Below are 15,007 nucleotides of genomic sequence, written 5' to 3'. Positions count from 1 at the left end.
CACTTACGGCTGTAATTGTACTGCATCACATCCTCCCCTGGCTTGGCTGATTGACAGGGTAGACATCAGACTCACAAGGGCTAATTAGATTATCATCCCTTGGAATCTACAACAGAGAACAAGGAACAGCTGTCAGTGTCTGAGAGTGGCTTTGCCTATAACATGTAAGTTCAGGCTCTGTAGAGAGAAGCCGAGGAGAAGGGAAAGTTGCTGCGCATGCAGAGCAAGAAGATTAAAGGGGGCAGGGTGGGTTATGGAGAAAAGCCACGATGAGAGATGGAGAGAGAACATTTATTGATGGTTTTCCAACTCTTGATTCTAGCTCTTCCCTGAGGCCTAGAGGCATTTCTGCCTTTGGGTTCTATGAAACACCTCTATAACTATATAATAAATTTCTCTTTGCTACATAAGCTGGCTTGTTTATTTCTTTATTTGCAACTAAAAGGACCTAACTAATAAAATAAGAATATAATGGCTCCTATTTTCTGGCATACTTGCTGAAAGTCAAACTCTGTTCTAAGTGTTTTACATGTATTTTATTATTTAATTCTCCCAACAACTTAGTGAGGAAGAGAAGGTAACATTAATCTAAAACTGAATAACCCACCCAACATCTCACTTCTCATTAACTGCAGAGCTAGATTCAATGAAGTCACAGTCCTAACTATTATGTTTCACTGCCTCCTTTGACACAGACCTCAGTGTTCTCAAGGCATACGGCAGTACTGGTGTTAATGATGAGGTGGCTGCTGCTTTCTGGGTAATGAGTATTCATTTATGAGTCTATATCGATTCTTTATTATTATGTGCCAGATAATGTTCTAGGTACTAAAGACACAGTGGTAAATAAGATAAAGAGTTCACCTTTATGGGGATTATATTTTGCTGATAGGAATCTTAAGCAATAAATTAGCCGAAAAATAAAAATAAAAAAAGAGGAAAATGAAACAGTAATAGAAAGTGACCAAGGGAAGAGCCAACTTTAGTTTGAGCAGTCCAGGAAGGCCTCTCTGGAGAGATCCCATATGAGATGAGCCTTGATATTACAGGAGAACCAATTGTTTTGAGATCTGGGAAAAGTGCATTTCAGACAGAGATGCACCAGGTACAAAGTCCTTCAGGTGTAAATGGAGATGAATGTTAGAAAAAGGATCAGAGATGACGTCAATATCATGGTGATATGAGACACTCCAATTCATCATCACTCAACCTGCCTTACAAGAGATGTTGAAAACAACTCTTCTAACTCAAACAAAAAGGCAAAAGAATTCAAAACTTTGAGTAAAGTGGTAAATGGAATCAGAAAATTGCAACTTCAGAACAGATTGTTAAACAGTTATAGAGTAAAAGTTAAAGGGAAAAAGCAGTAAAATTACTACACCTACTTTAATTTGGTAATGAACTCACAACTTAAAAAGGATTAATTTGAGACAACAAAAACATAAGAGGGGAAGAGGAAAAGGACGGAATCCATACAGGATAAATTGCTATTAGCAGAAAAAGGACTATTTTACCTGTGATATGTTTTATACAAACCTCATGATAACCATAAAACATCTAGAGCACAGAAACAAAATGTAAGAAAAGAGAAACTGAGAAAAACATCATAGAAAACTATCAAACTAAAATGGCAGACAGAAACACAAGGGAAAAGAAACAATGGAGATACAGAGCAACCAGTAAACAAAAGATTAAATGGCAGTACTAAGCCCTCACTTGGCAGTGATCACCTTAAATACAAGTGAATTAAGTTCACCAATTAAGACACAGAGTGGCTGGATGGATTCAAAACAAGATTTAATTATATGCTGCCTCTGGAAGACTCAACTGTTTCACTTTGGGGTAGTTATCTGAAGAATATGAAAACATAATTTGAAAAGATACATGCACCCATATGTTCACTGCAGCACTATTTACAATAGCCAAGATGTGGTACAATCTGAGTGACCACTGACAGATGAATGGATAAAGAAGGTATGGTATGTGTATGCAATGAAATAGTACTCAGCCATTAAGCAAAAATGAAATCTTGCCATTTGTGACAATATAAATGAAACCTAAAGATATTAATCCATGTGAAATAAATAAGATGGAGAAAGACAAATGTACGATTTCACTCATTTTGGATATAAAAATCAAAACACATACACACAGAGAGCAAATTGGTGGCTACCAGGGGGGAAGAGCAGGAAAGGGAGGGAAAAATGGGTAGAAAGGGTCAAATGTGAGATGATGAATGGAAACAAGACTTTTGGTGGTGGGGATACAGAAGTGTACACAGATGTCAAACAATAATGTCATACGCATGAAACTTACATAATGTTATAAGCCAATGTCACTTCAGTAAAAAAAAAAAAAAAAGGAGACCAGTGTTGCCAGGGAAAACTAGGGAAGGGTCAGATCATGCGAGGTGTTGAAACATGGTTAAAAGTTTGGATTTTATTTTAAGTGAACTGTGAAGTAATTTGAAGGTTATATCATGATCTAAATGGAGCTGAGATAGGATTATAGAACATGGAAAAATAGCACTCATGATGATCGTAGCTGAGCACTTGCATGACTTACCTTGGAGATTGAAGACATTGATATGGGGGACTAGTGTCCTCAGTGAGCAGGTAAAGGCAAGAGCCAGTAAAATTGGGTTATTAATGTAATTACATTTCCAGCCAAAGAATGATAAAGCCTGGAGTAAAACAGAACCTGATATGGAATAACGGACTGGTTCAAAATTCTGAGAGGAGTACGAAAAGGCTATCACTCTGCTTATTTAACTTATATGCAGAGTACATCATGAAGAATGCTGGACTGGATAAATCACAAGCTGAAATCAAGATTGCCAGGAAAAATATCAACAACCTCAGATATGCAGATGATACCACTCTAATGGCAGAAAGTGAAGAGCCTCTTGATGAGACTGAAAGAGAAGAGTGAAACAGATGACTTAAAACTCTGCATTCAAAACACTAAGATCATGGTATCCAGTCCCATCATGTAATGGCAAATAAAAAGGGAAAAAGTAGACGTAGTCACAGATTTTCTTTTCTTGAGCTCCAAAATCACTTTAGATGGTGACTACAGCCATGAAATTAAAAGATGCTTGCTCCTGGGAAGGAAAGCTATGATAAACCTAGACAGCATATTCAAAAGTAGAGACATCACTTTGTCGACAATAGTCTGTATAGTCAAAGCTATGGTTTTTCCAGTAGTCACGTACAGATGTGAGAGATGGACCACAAAAAAGGCTGAGTGCAGAAGAATTGATGCTTTCAAAGTGTGGTGTGTTGGAGAAGACTCTTGTGAGCCACTTGGACTGCAAGGAAATCAAATCAGTCAATCCTAAAGGAAATCGACACTGAATATTCATTGGAAGGACTGATGCTGAAGCTGAGGCTCCAATACGTTCTCCACCTGATGAGAAAAGCTGACTCGTTAGAAAAGACCCTGATGCTAGGAAAGATTGAAGGCCAAAGGAGAAAGAGGCAGCAGAGGATGAGATGGTTAGATAGCATCACTGACTCAATGGACATGAAATTGAGCAAACTCTGGGAGATAGTGGAGGACAGAAGAGCATGGCTTGTTGCACTCCATGGGCCTGCAAAGAGTCAGACACAACTTAGCAACTCAACAACAGCAAAAGAGAACACAGGGATTTGGGGGAGTCTTTTTGGAAGGAGTTTCCTGTAATACCGAGGAGGGGATGTGAAGATGTGGAGCACTAGACTTGGTGAAGAGCATGCAGTTCAGTTCAGTTTATTTGCTCAGTCATGTCCGACTCTTTGTGACCCCATGAATTGCAGCACACCAGGCTTCCCTATCCATCATCAACTCCCCAAGCTTGCTCAAGCTCATGTCCATTGAGTCAGTGATGTCATCCAACTGTCTCATCCTCTGTCATCCCCTTCTTCTCCTGCCTTCAATCTTTCCCAGCATCAGGGTTTTTTGCAATGAGTCAGCTCTTTGCATCAGGTGGCTAGAGTATTGGAGTTTCAGCTTCAGCATCAGTCCTTCCAATGAATATTCAGGACTGATTTCCTTTAGGATTGACTGGTTGGATCTCCTTGCAGTCCAAGGGACTCTCAAGAGTCTTCTCCAACACCACAGTTCTAAAACATCAATTCTTCAGTGCTCAGCTTTCTTTAGAGTCTAACTCTCACATCCATACATGACTACCGGAAAAACCATAGGTCTATGGACCTTTGTCAGTAAAGTAATGTCTCTACTTTTTAATGAGCAGTCTAGGTTGTTCATAGCTTTTCTTCCAAGGAGTAAGCATCTTTTAATTTCATGGCTGCAGGCACCATCTGCAGTGAGTTTGGCCTGTCACTGTTTCCGTTACTTCCCCATCTGTTTTCCATGAAGTGATGGGACTGGTTGCCATGATCTTCATTTTCTGAATGTTGAGTTTTAAGCCAGCTTTTTCACTCTCCTCTTTCACTTTCATCAAGAGGCTCTTTCATTTCTCTTCATTTTCTGCCATAAGGGTGGTGTTATCTGCATATCTGAGGTTGTTGATATTTCTCCCAGAAATCTTGATTCCAGTTTGTGCTTCATCCAGCCTGGCATTTCGCATGATGCACCCTGCATATAAGTTAAATAAGCAAGGTGACAATATACATCCTTGATGTACTCCTTTCCCAATTTGGAACTTGTCTGTTGCTCCATGTTTGGTTCTAACTGTTGCCTCTTGGCCTGCATACAGATTTCTCAGGAGGCAGGTAAGGTGGTCTGGTATTCCCATCTTTTTAAGAATTTTCCACAGTTTGTTGTGATCTACACAGTCAAAGGCTTTGGGGAAATCAATAAAGCAGAAGTAGATGTTCTTCTGGAACTCTCTTGCTTTTTTGATGATCCAACGAATGTTGACAATTTGATTTCTGGTTCCTCTGCCTTTTCTAAATCCAGCTTGAACATCTGGAAGTTCACAGTTCACATACTACTGAAGCCTGGCTTGGAGAATTTTGAGAATTACTTTGCCAGCGTGTGAGATGAGTGCAATTGTGTGGTAGTTTGAACATTTTGTGGCATTGCTTTTCTTTAGGATTGGAATGAAAACTGATCTTTTTCATGAAGAGCATGAAAAATACTGCTGAATTTGAGGAAAAGCGTTTTTGAACAACACAATGGCTACCGGCTAGATCAAAGTGGTTTCCTAGACTAATGCTTTTTCCACCACTATTTTCCTGCAAAGATTAATCCCGTCACCATTTCTAGAATGCAGAAATCATGGCAACCTAAAAAATTGGTTTGCCCCCTATTTTTGTGCTACATTTACATATTAATTAGTCATTCAAATTAATGTGTACTGTATACCTAATATGTGCAAGAAGAGGACAGGCAGAACCCAGCACCCATGACCACTCTAATCTCACCTCCTTTGATTCTTCTTATTCCCTCTACATCAACTATGTTGACATCTGTGCTATTTCTCCAATAGTCCAGGCTTGTTACTGCTTCAGGGCTTTTGCACAAGCTGAAGTATTCTTTCCTGAGATTTCCATTTGACTTTCTACCTCACTTTCCTTGAAGCTACCTTTCACCATTCCTGGCCATGAAACTCCCTTTTCCCTTCTTCCCTCTGATTCCTCTGTTTTTCCTATCAATACCTGATATCACATGCATTTTATGTGTTTATCATTTTTATTGCCTCCCCCACTAGAATTAAGGTCAATGAGGATTAACCTCTGTGAGCCTCTGATCATGGCTATATTCCCAATGCCTAGAGCATATTATAAGAGTTTAGTATGTACCTACTGAATGAATAAATCAATAAGGGTAGGAAGGGAGATGGTGAACAAGTTAAGTAAGCCAAGCACTGGACTGTGTACTTTATATAGGTTATCTCCTGCATGGTGAATATTGTCCTGGTGTTACAGGTAAAGAAATTGAGGGAAAACTTGTCCAAGATGATGAAGTTATAATAAATGGCAGAGCTTATTTTCAAAATTGGGCCTTTCTGGCTTCCTCTACACCATAATGTTGCCTTGTAGAAAGCTCTGTCACAATGACTTGAAGAGGTGACTTCAAGGGTGGGGCTGTTGCTTAGCAGCCAGTCTGAGTTACACTGTCCAAAGTCTTGGTTAAAGTCCACTTATAAAATTTGTCACTAATGGAGTCAATACATGAGAGAGCCAGGGTTTTTGAAAGTCCCTATAGGGAAGAGTTATGGTACAGAGCTTCTCAGAGATTTTCAAAGATCATGCCATCTGTCCTATCCAGGAGCTTGAAGGAAAACAACATTATGCTACAGATCACCCAGCCATTCCTTTGGGACTTCAATCATGGTAATCATATTCTTGAACTCTAGCACATATATGAAAATTCATTCCTTCAGTATTGGAGTCTAATTGGAAAGCAATGGGGTAGGAACCTTGATCCCAGTGGGGACAGGGTCAGTGCTCCACTCAACAAGTCATGAACCTTGACTAGGGGTAACACCCATCCAGATAAAAGGGCACCATTAAAAAATTTGCACAAAGGCACCCTTGGAGTTAGATATAGCCCTGGCATGGGGGTGGTAGGTTGAAAATGCATTAATATTTGTTAAATACCAATTTTAGGTTAGTCACTTTCTGTCATATGATCCAGCAGGTCCACTTCTGGGTACACAGTCAAAGAAAACAAAAACACTAATTCGAAAAGACACATGCACCCCAATGTTCGTAGCAGCATTATTTACAATAGCCAAGGTATGGAAGCAATACTACGCAGCCATGAAAAATAACAAAATGTTGCTATTTGCAACAACATGGATGGAGATGAGGGGGTATTATATTAAGTGAAATAAGTCAGAGAAAGACAAATACTGTATGACATCACTTAGATGTGGAATCTAAAACATAAAATAAAATAATGAAATAACAAAAAGAATGACTGAGATACAGAGAACAAACCAATGGTTACTAGTGGGGAGAGGGAAGGGGGCAGGGTAAGGCTGGGTAAAATAGGGGTAGGGGATTGGGAGATACAATTACTATGTATAAAATAAATAAGATACAAATATATGTCATACAGCACAGGGAATACAGTCAACATTTTATAATAACTATAAATGGAGTATAATTGATAAAAACTTTGAATCTATGTTGTATACATTAAACCAATATAATATTATAAATCTACGATACCTCAGTTAAAAAAGAAATGGAACATTGCTTTCACTCCAAGTGTTCCTCAAGTTCCCTTTTATTTATTCCTTCCACTCTCTTTTACAAAGCTACTCCCATCCTGACTTCTAACATATAGATTGCTGCTGCTAAGTCGCTTCAGTCGTGTCCGACTCTGTGCGACCCCATGGACTGCAGCCTACCAGGCTTCTCCTTCCATGGGATTCTCCAAGCAAGAACACTGGAGTGGGTTGCCGTTTCCTTCTCCATTAGCTTTGCCTATTTTTGAACATCATGTAAATTTGCTCATGCAGTGTGTAAATATTCATGTCTGAATTATTTCATTGAACTCTGTAAGATTAATCTACATTATTAAATGTGCAGGATTTTATTCATTTTCATTCCTGTATAGTGTTCATTTACATGAGTATAGCACAACATATTTTTCCATTCTAATGTTAATGGACATTCAGTTGTTCTAGTTTGGGGAGTATTATTGGTAACGTTTTTTAATGTTCTTATAATGTCTTTGGAACACAACTGTATGCATTTCTGCTGAGAACATACCAAGGAGTAGAAATTATTAGATCATAGAGATGTCTATGTTCAGCTTCAGCAAATACTATCTATTTTTAAAAGTGAATATATCAATTTATACTTATACTAAAAGTGTATTAAAGGTTTTTAGCTATTTCACATCCTTAGTACTCTTCTCCATCTTTATAATTTTAGCCATCAGGTGGGTATGTTATTGTGGTTTTAATTTGCATTTCCTTTTTGACTGTTGATTTGGGGCAGTTTTTAATATGTTTACTAGTCATTTGGATATTCTTTTTGTCTATAGTGTGCATTCAAGCATTTTACCAACTTAAAAAAATTAGGTTGTTTTTCCTTATTGATCTGTAAGTGTTTTATTTCTAGAGATCAGCATTATCCAATGGAAATACAACTCAATGTGTTTAAATTTTCTAACAGTTATATTTAAAAGAGCAAAAAGTAGAATATGAAGTTAACTTAAATATATGTTTATTTAACCAAATATATCTAATTATTATCATTTCAACATGTAACCAATATGACACTTAAATCATAGTTTGTACACTTTGTTTTCATTCTAAGCTTTTAAAATCTAGTGTGCATTTTATACTTACATACATCTCAATTTGGACTAACCACATTTCAAGTGCTCAGTAGTTACCTATGGGTAGTGGATATTTTATTGTACATTACAGATTGGCAACCCACTTTGGTATTCTTGCCTGGAGAATTCCACAGACAGTAACCTGGTGGGCTAGAGTCCATGGGGTCGCAAAGAGTCAGACACAACTAAGCGGCTAACACTTTCACTAGTTTATAGTTTCTCTCATATCTTGGCTTCCTTTCTCACCCATAATTATACAGACATGTTTTTAATTATTATTTTGAAAGTTTCAAATCTAAAGAAAAAGCTTCAAAACAGTACCAAGAATTCCCTCAGCCCCATTCACCCAAATTCCTCACTTGTTAAATTTTGCTTCTATTTTTTTCCATATATATATATATATCTTTTTTTTCTGCAATGATTCCCCATCCCCTCTAAAAACTCTACTGTTATCCCCCCTGAGATTCTCATAAATCATGATCAGAACAGCTCTTTCAATTTGAAAATCAGATTGATACACTATTCTTAAATCCACACACCCTATTCAAATTTATTGTCCCAACAATGTATCTTTCCGATCTCACCCAGGATCCTATCCAGGATTAAATGTTGTATTACGCTGTGTTCATCAGTATACCTCAATCTGAAGTAATTGCTCAGCTTTTCTATGTCCCTCATATCCTTGGTACACATACATTAACTTTGTTTTTGTTAGTCTTCATATGGAATATGTATTCCATCCTTTTTACTGTGATTTCTTTAGCACTTAAAGATACTATTCCATTGTTTTCTAGTTTCTCTTGTTTCTCTTAAGAATTCATCCTCCAGGCTTATTGTTACTTCTTTAAAAGTAACCTACCTTTTCTATCTAGCCAATCTCCAATTTTTCTATTTTTCATACGTTTCACTATGATATGACCAAATGAAATTTTCTTTGTATTCATCTTGCTGTAGACTATAGCATTTGTTAAATTCTGGTTAAATGTTTTTCGTCAGTTCTGAAATATTCTCAGCCATTATCTCTTCAACTCTAGCATCTGCCACATTCTCTTTCTCTCCATTCCTTGTGGAACTTCAAATACATGTGTGTTAGAACTTTTCACTGTTTTTCCTCTGCCTCTGTATTTTCTGTCCTTGCCTCCTCAAGCTTCGGTCTGTATACATTCTTCTGATTCATTTTTCATTTCATTAATTTTTTTTCAACTTTTATAATCTTCTGTTCCCCATGTATTCAGTTCTTACTTTTGGTGATGGCAGTTATTTCTACAGTTTTTATTTGCTTTCCTCTTACTGTTTCTAAAATTCCTCCATCTTTTCATTTAGTTTCTTAAATACAATTATCACTTTTACCATTTGCTGAATTGATATAATACCATTAAATCCAATATGTTTTAAAATGAGACAAAAATATATTTAAAACATTATATAAATGTTGAATTACTCATCTCCATTCAACAGAGGAGGTGGTTTCCTAGAATTGTAATTCTTATTAATACAATGGCCTCATACATAGTCAGATGAAGAAAGCAGATAACTAACTCATAAGTCCATAACAGTCTCCATAAGCATCAGGCATCCCTTGATGCTATCATCATAGTTAGAAATGGACATGACAGGACCTGCTGAAGTCTTTAAAAAGTCTTCATCAAAGGTGGCTACAAATAAAATTTTGTCTATTATTCTGTTCCAAGCAGTCACCTGCAAAGTTTCCTTTACACATGATCATCATTCAAAAAATCCATCATTTAAAGATTCAATGATTCTTGACAATCCTTAGAGCTACCTGAAATTCTGTTTAACTTCTGAATTTTACCATCACACAATTAGTAATACAGGAAATATACATAAAATACAGTCTATCTTTGTACTATGTCTGGATTGGCTTTAATGAAAAGTCGATAAATTTGCATCAATCTGGATGTATGTGGACACTCTTGTGTGTTATATTAGTAACATAAACATAAAGATTGATGGGGGAAATTGTCTCTTTCCCTAAGTACACTGTAGTCTTTATTGACTTTGTTTTTAGAGTGTAATCTATATTTTTCTTTTAGCCTCTTACCTGAGAAGCCAAGAATCTGCTTCATGATGACAAATTTCCTTGCTTTCTTTTGCTTCCTATGTTCACGCTGCAGTCTTCAGCCTTCTTGTAAAACCTGAAGCCAAGCACAGTCAAAGTCCACTCTTGATACTCCAGTCTCTGGATTCCTTTTGGGTTTATGTCTACTTAGGTGTTTTGTTTTTTGTTTTGGTACGAGAAGTTGCTTTATATTGAATGCTGAACATTTTGCTTAAAAAATCATACAAATTATTTGGGGCTCAAATAATGCTATTGTACAAGATGATTTACTTTTGTTTTGGGTATGCAGTAAGGGTAGAAATAGATTATCTTAATGGAGCTGGGGACTAGAGTTGATACAAAACTGAACTTCAGAATTTTTTTTTTTTTTTTTTGACAGCTGCTCTATTTATTTACTTTTGTAGCTGAGTTGTATCTCTTTAGACTCCTAACTAAAAGTCCAGGGTGTTTTCCAGTCTCTCCTCTGCCATGGTCAGCCTAACTTTTGCTCCCTGTTTTTAGAGACTGATTGATCAAAGTTCTGCTCAAATTCTCTGCTTCTCAGTGAGATTTGTAATTAGTGAATGTTCAAAAGGAACAAGAGCATCAACTGTTGGGCTCACCACTTTGGGCTGCCCTCTCTCCAGGGTCTTAGCCTTTCAGATTCTTTTTTCTTTGCTATATCTCTGATATCTTGAAATATGTATGTTTTGTCTGGTATTTCTATCTCTTCTCAGCTGGAGAATTAGTCTGAAGCAAACCAACCTACCAGTGAAGAATATGTTGTCATAATTTCAAAGTACTTTGTGAGACCTGTTTCATGTTACTAATAATGTAAACATTAATTTCCAAAAAAACTGTGGGTATTAAAAATATTAATATTTCTAAAGACAGTGAAAATAATCAAATTAATACTATGTCTCTTTACATTTTGTTTACCATGATTGTTACTGCAATTATATTTTGAGTAGAAAGGAGACTTGAAGCAAATTGTTCAATAATGTTGAGACCATATCGTTATTCCAGTTAAGTTTTGTTTCTCTTAAGACCTTCTCCTATATTATCAGGCTTTCTGCATTACTTCTTAAAAAAAAAAAAAAAAAAAAAAAACACTGTCTTTTTTGTATGTATGTCAAATATAATTTTTTTTTTTTGTAGAGGCCAGGAAAGCATTGGAGTGTTTGTTATACAGGACTTGACACAATTCACTGTACAATTGCACAGTGAGCTACACGTATCCAGCCTTCCTGGTCCACTGACCAGGAGCATCGCCTCAATAATTTTTAACAAGGAAAAAGCTTCTGTGCTGTCATTTCAGTCATGTCCGACTCTTTGCAACCTCTATGGACTGTAGTCCACCAGGCTCCTCTGTCCATGGGATTCTCTAGGCAAGAATACTGGAGTGGGCTGCCATGCCCTCCTCCAGGGGATCTTTCCAACCCAGGGAGTGAACCCATGTGTCTTATGTCTCCTGCATTGGCAGGCGGGGTCTTTACCACTAGTACCACCTGGGAAGCCCAAAAGACTTCTCTAAGTTTCCAAAATATCCTCTAGGACTCAGGATCACTTCTCTTGGAACCCGACATGAGAGCTATAAAATCACGCCTGTAGACAGTTCTAACCCTGAGTATGTGTGGATCCCAAGATCGTTCTTAGAAGCCAAAGTCAGAATGTACCAATCACACTATCACACTGTGCTTTCTGTTGCCTGCCACACTTGCCAACTCTGAAAGTTATCCTAAAATCAAGTGAGAACAAGTCAGGGTAATATCTAGGACAAAGGTGAAGAAGTCATCATACACCCTGATATTTCTTCTTAGGTTAGGGTGGGAGTACTCCTAAGCTGGCTAGATACTGTTGCACTAATAAAAATCTCTCCTATTGTGAACTACCAAGCACTAGGCAATGACTCTCTTTAATGCTGTTATCTTAACCCTCTCAACAACCCTATAAAAAGGAATTACTGTTCCTAATTTAGAGATAGGGCTTCCCTTGTGGCTCAGATGGTAAAGCGTCTGAGGAACCTGGGACTTAAACATTAAGTAACTGCCTCCAAATTTAAGCACTTCTTTTATTCCATTGTACTCTTACTGTTCTACTTAAGGATTCCAGAACTTTTATAGACTTGAGCCCCTCTTAAGGGTATAAGGGGGTAACCTGATGGGAATGCCTTGAAGAAAAGGAAAAATGGGTCTAAAACAGGCTTAATACGGAACTATCTAGGCTCCATTAGGTTCCCAACTCCCCTCTTCTGGCACTGCCCAGGAAGCCCACCTCCATAGATCATCACTGCAGAGGCTGTGTTTTCTATATTCCTGGTCCTGGCAGCCTGGATTTCAGGGCATCCTGCACGTGGAGGAGTCCATCCTTCCTCAGTAGTGCATTTCCAGTGGCCCAGCTTTCAAAGCTCTTCAGCCTACAACTTGGATCTAGCAAACCCCCTACCTCCTGCCCAGCTTCAGAGTTCTCACTCCCCTGGGTTCCTGGTCTGGGAGGCACAGTTCCTGCCCCAAAGCGGGCTCCGCAGGAATCCCCACTGCTGAGTAGGCTAGCTCAGAGCCACTCCTCTCTGGGAGCTCCACGGCTGGGGCTGCCGGGCCCGCCTCTGTTTCTTGGGCAACGCAGTACACAAACCCGGGGCCTGGTGGAGCTCCTGAGATGTGCTTCGTTAAAGCAGGTGAGGAGGGTTGTAGTAGGGGAGTCTACAGTAGAGGCAGGAGGAAGAGTAGGAAGGCTGGGAACGAAGGGCAAAAGGAGGGGAAAATGCAGTTCATCCCCTTACACAGATTTGAGCTACCCTTTACATGGATTTTTCTTAAGGGTCTGCCCCTAAGAGCTCTGTCCCGTGGCCCACCCCCAACTAGCCCTGAAGCTCTCACTTAGACCAAGGGGCCTTTCCTCATGTGAAGTTTCTCTTCTTTCTCTATTTGCAGAGCCGCTGCTTAACTATTCCTTTGGAACATGTCAGAATAGGAAGATCTTTCCTCACATCCATCCCCAAAGCTTGTTGGGAAACAAATTTCCCCCTATTAGAGGAGCCCCCAACAGAGGGCCTGGATGTTATATAGCAGAAGATGTGAGTATTCACCTTCCCTTAGATGGGTGTCAGTTCCCAGACCATTATCTAAGGAAACCCAAGTTTTCCCGAAGAAAAGCCCTATGGGATTTGTGACCATCAGGGTCCCAACATGAAAAAGTGCCCTGGTCCTCTACAGTCAGAAAGTAAAGGGCCACTGTTCCCCTTTGCCATCCCCACCAAATGCAAGCCTGGGCCTCATGCAGTTCCCAGTATTGTTCCTTCACTATTCACAGTCAGAAAGACCAGTGACTCAGTATCTCCTCTTAGTCCAAACCTGGACTGTGGCTGTGCTGATAGGTAGTTTATGAAATTGTATGATCATACTGATAGTTGAATTAGAGCAGATTCAGCTCTGTGGGACCCAGAGAACTGGATTCACTGGAATGTATAGAAATGGCATTCTCTCTACCTATCTAGCCACATTCCTTTGTAGGAATGCAACTGTTTGTGTTATTTATGTAATTCTATGGTCATGATTCAGAAGAATCAAGAAAGAAAGAGCAACTTTGGCAGAGAAGATTCAGGAATACTTTAAGTTCACACTGTTTTAATAACTATAATGTTCTCTATATGTGTTTTTTTCTTTGTTTGTTTTCTACATAACACCTGAAGAAGTATGGCTTGGCATACAACCTCTCTAAGATCCCGACCAGTAAAAAAGGATACACTCTTGGTGCCAGAACAGCTACAAGGTTTAAGCCAGTTAGCAAGGTTAGACATGGCTGAATGTGCTTAGATTTCACTGTTATCCATGTTGCTGAATGTATTTGCATTGGGGAGCATAGCTGGAGGCTACCTAAAGAATATGCCCAAAATTCAAGACAAAAAAGTCTTTTGGGCAAAAGCCACTAAAAAACCTATCTTAAAAGCATGGATGTTAACATGGCAAATGTGTGTGTGAGTGTCCTGGGAGAGTGGAAAATAATTCTAAGAAGAAATAATACCAAAGCAAGGTTTTAGCCCTGCGACACTTGCTTGTAAAATACTAGAAGCTTTATTTATATGCATCATATAATTATATGTAATATATAGTATAATATCTTATCAGTTAAAAAACCAATTCCAACTTCTTCATTCTTTTGTGTAACTGGATTTCAAGTCTTAATTATCTTCTGTTAATCTCTTGTTAGACTTTTTCTTGACACTTAAGCTCAGGGAGAGGGATACTGGCTCCAAAAGAATCTGAGTGGGATGGTGGGATGGTGGGGTAGTAACTGTAATAAGTTACCATGGCTCTCTACCCTCATAGGTTTATTTCTACAGCCTAAGCATTAGGCACCTTTATGTAGTTGAAGCATACGCGTATCTTGGTTTTCTACCTACTGTAGGCCATTTCTATAGATTGAGGTAGTTAAACCATAGCTGATACATGAACAGGGAGAGGATACCTTTGTTTTTTCTAATTAAAAGGCTTTACATGTATATATCACCCTCTAACATATTGATCATTTTCTTGGAAACAGGATATGACACCTTACCCAGGCATGTACCAGACAGTCAATGTTCGAGAGCAAACACACAAACCAAATTTTGCTCCATTTAATGCCTTGTTGCCTCGCTTTTGGACATACTCAAAGGACTCTTATTATCCTGGGTATGTGCCCCTTTTTCTGCTGCACTTCAAC

The 15,007-nt window shown here is 38.4% G+C and overlaps 1 protein-coding gene and 1 long non-coding RNA gene across 7 annotated transcripts in view; one reads left to right on the top strand and one right to left on the bottom strand.

Annotated features, from left to right (window-relative positions):
• Positions 1-13: 13 nt before the first annotated feature.
• Positions 14-12,830, bottom strand: LOC109555945 (uncharacterized). 2 transcript variants are annotated; one of them, XR_011565761.1, is made up of 3 exons: positions 12,749-12,830; positions 10,307-10,400; positions 14-106 (listed from the first exon to the last, which is right to left on the bottom strand). It is a non-coding gene; the product is annotated as an uncharacterized lncRNA (long non-coding RNA). The 2 variants fall into 2 exon arrangements; XR_002180330.2 differs by lacking the exon at positions 12,749-12,830 and adding an exon at positions 12,578-12,662.
• The window catches only part of LOC109555941 (ciliary microtubule-associated protein 3-like), a 24,128-nt gene continuing 15,179 nt past the window's right edge, over positions 6,059-15,007 (top strand). The window contains exons 1-4 of one of the 5 annotated variants that reach the window (XM_070785937.1): positions 6,059-6,281; positions 13,237-13,379; positions 13,995-14,093; positions 14,846-14,976. In XM_070785937.1, the coding sequence (XP_070642038.1) occupies positions 6,107-6,281; positions 13,237-13,379; positions 13,995-14,093; positions 14,846-14,976 (548 nt within the window). In that variant the 5' untranslated portion in view covers positions 6,059-6,106. Of the gene's footprint in view, positions 6,282-12,899; positions 12,981-13,236; positions 13,380-13,994; positions 14,094-14,845; positions 14,977-15,007 lie in introns of those variants that run through there. The other 4 variants (XM_070785940.1, XM_070785939.1, XM_070785941.1 and 1 more) reach the window with 4 other exon arrangements.

Source organism: Bos indicus, chromosome 3, assembly GCF_029378745.1.
Source record: "Bos indicus isolate NIAB-ARS_2022 breed Sahiwal x Tharparkar chromosome 3, NIAB-ARS_B.indTharparkar_mat_pri_1.0, whole genome shotgun sequence".
NCBI classification, from domain to species: Eukaryota; Metazoa; Chordata; class Mammalia; order Artiodactyla; family Bovidae; genus Bos; species Bos indicus.
Note: the sequence above shows the minus strand (reverse complement) of the source record. Positions and strands in the feature narration are given on the sequence as shown.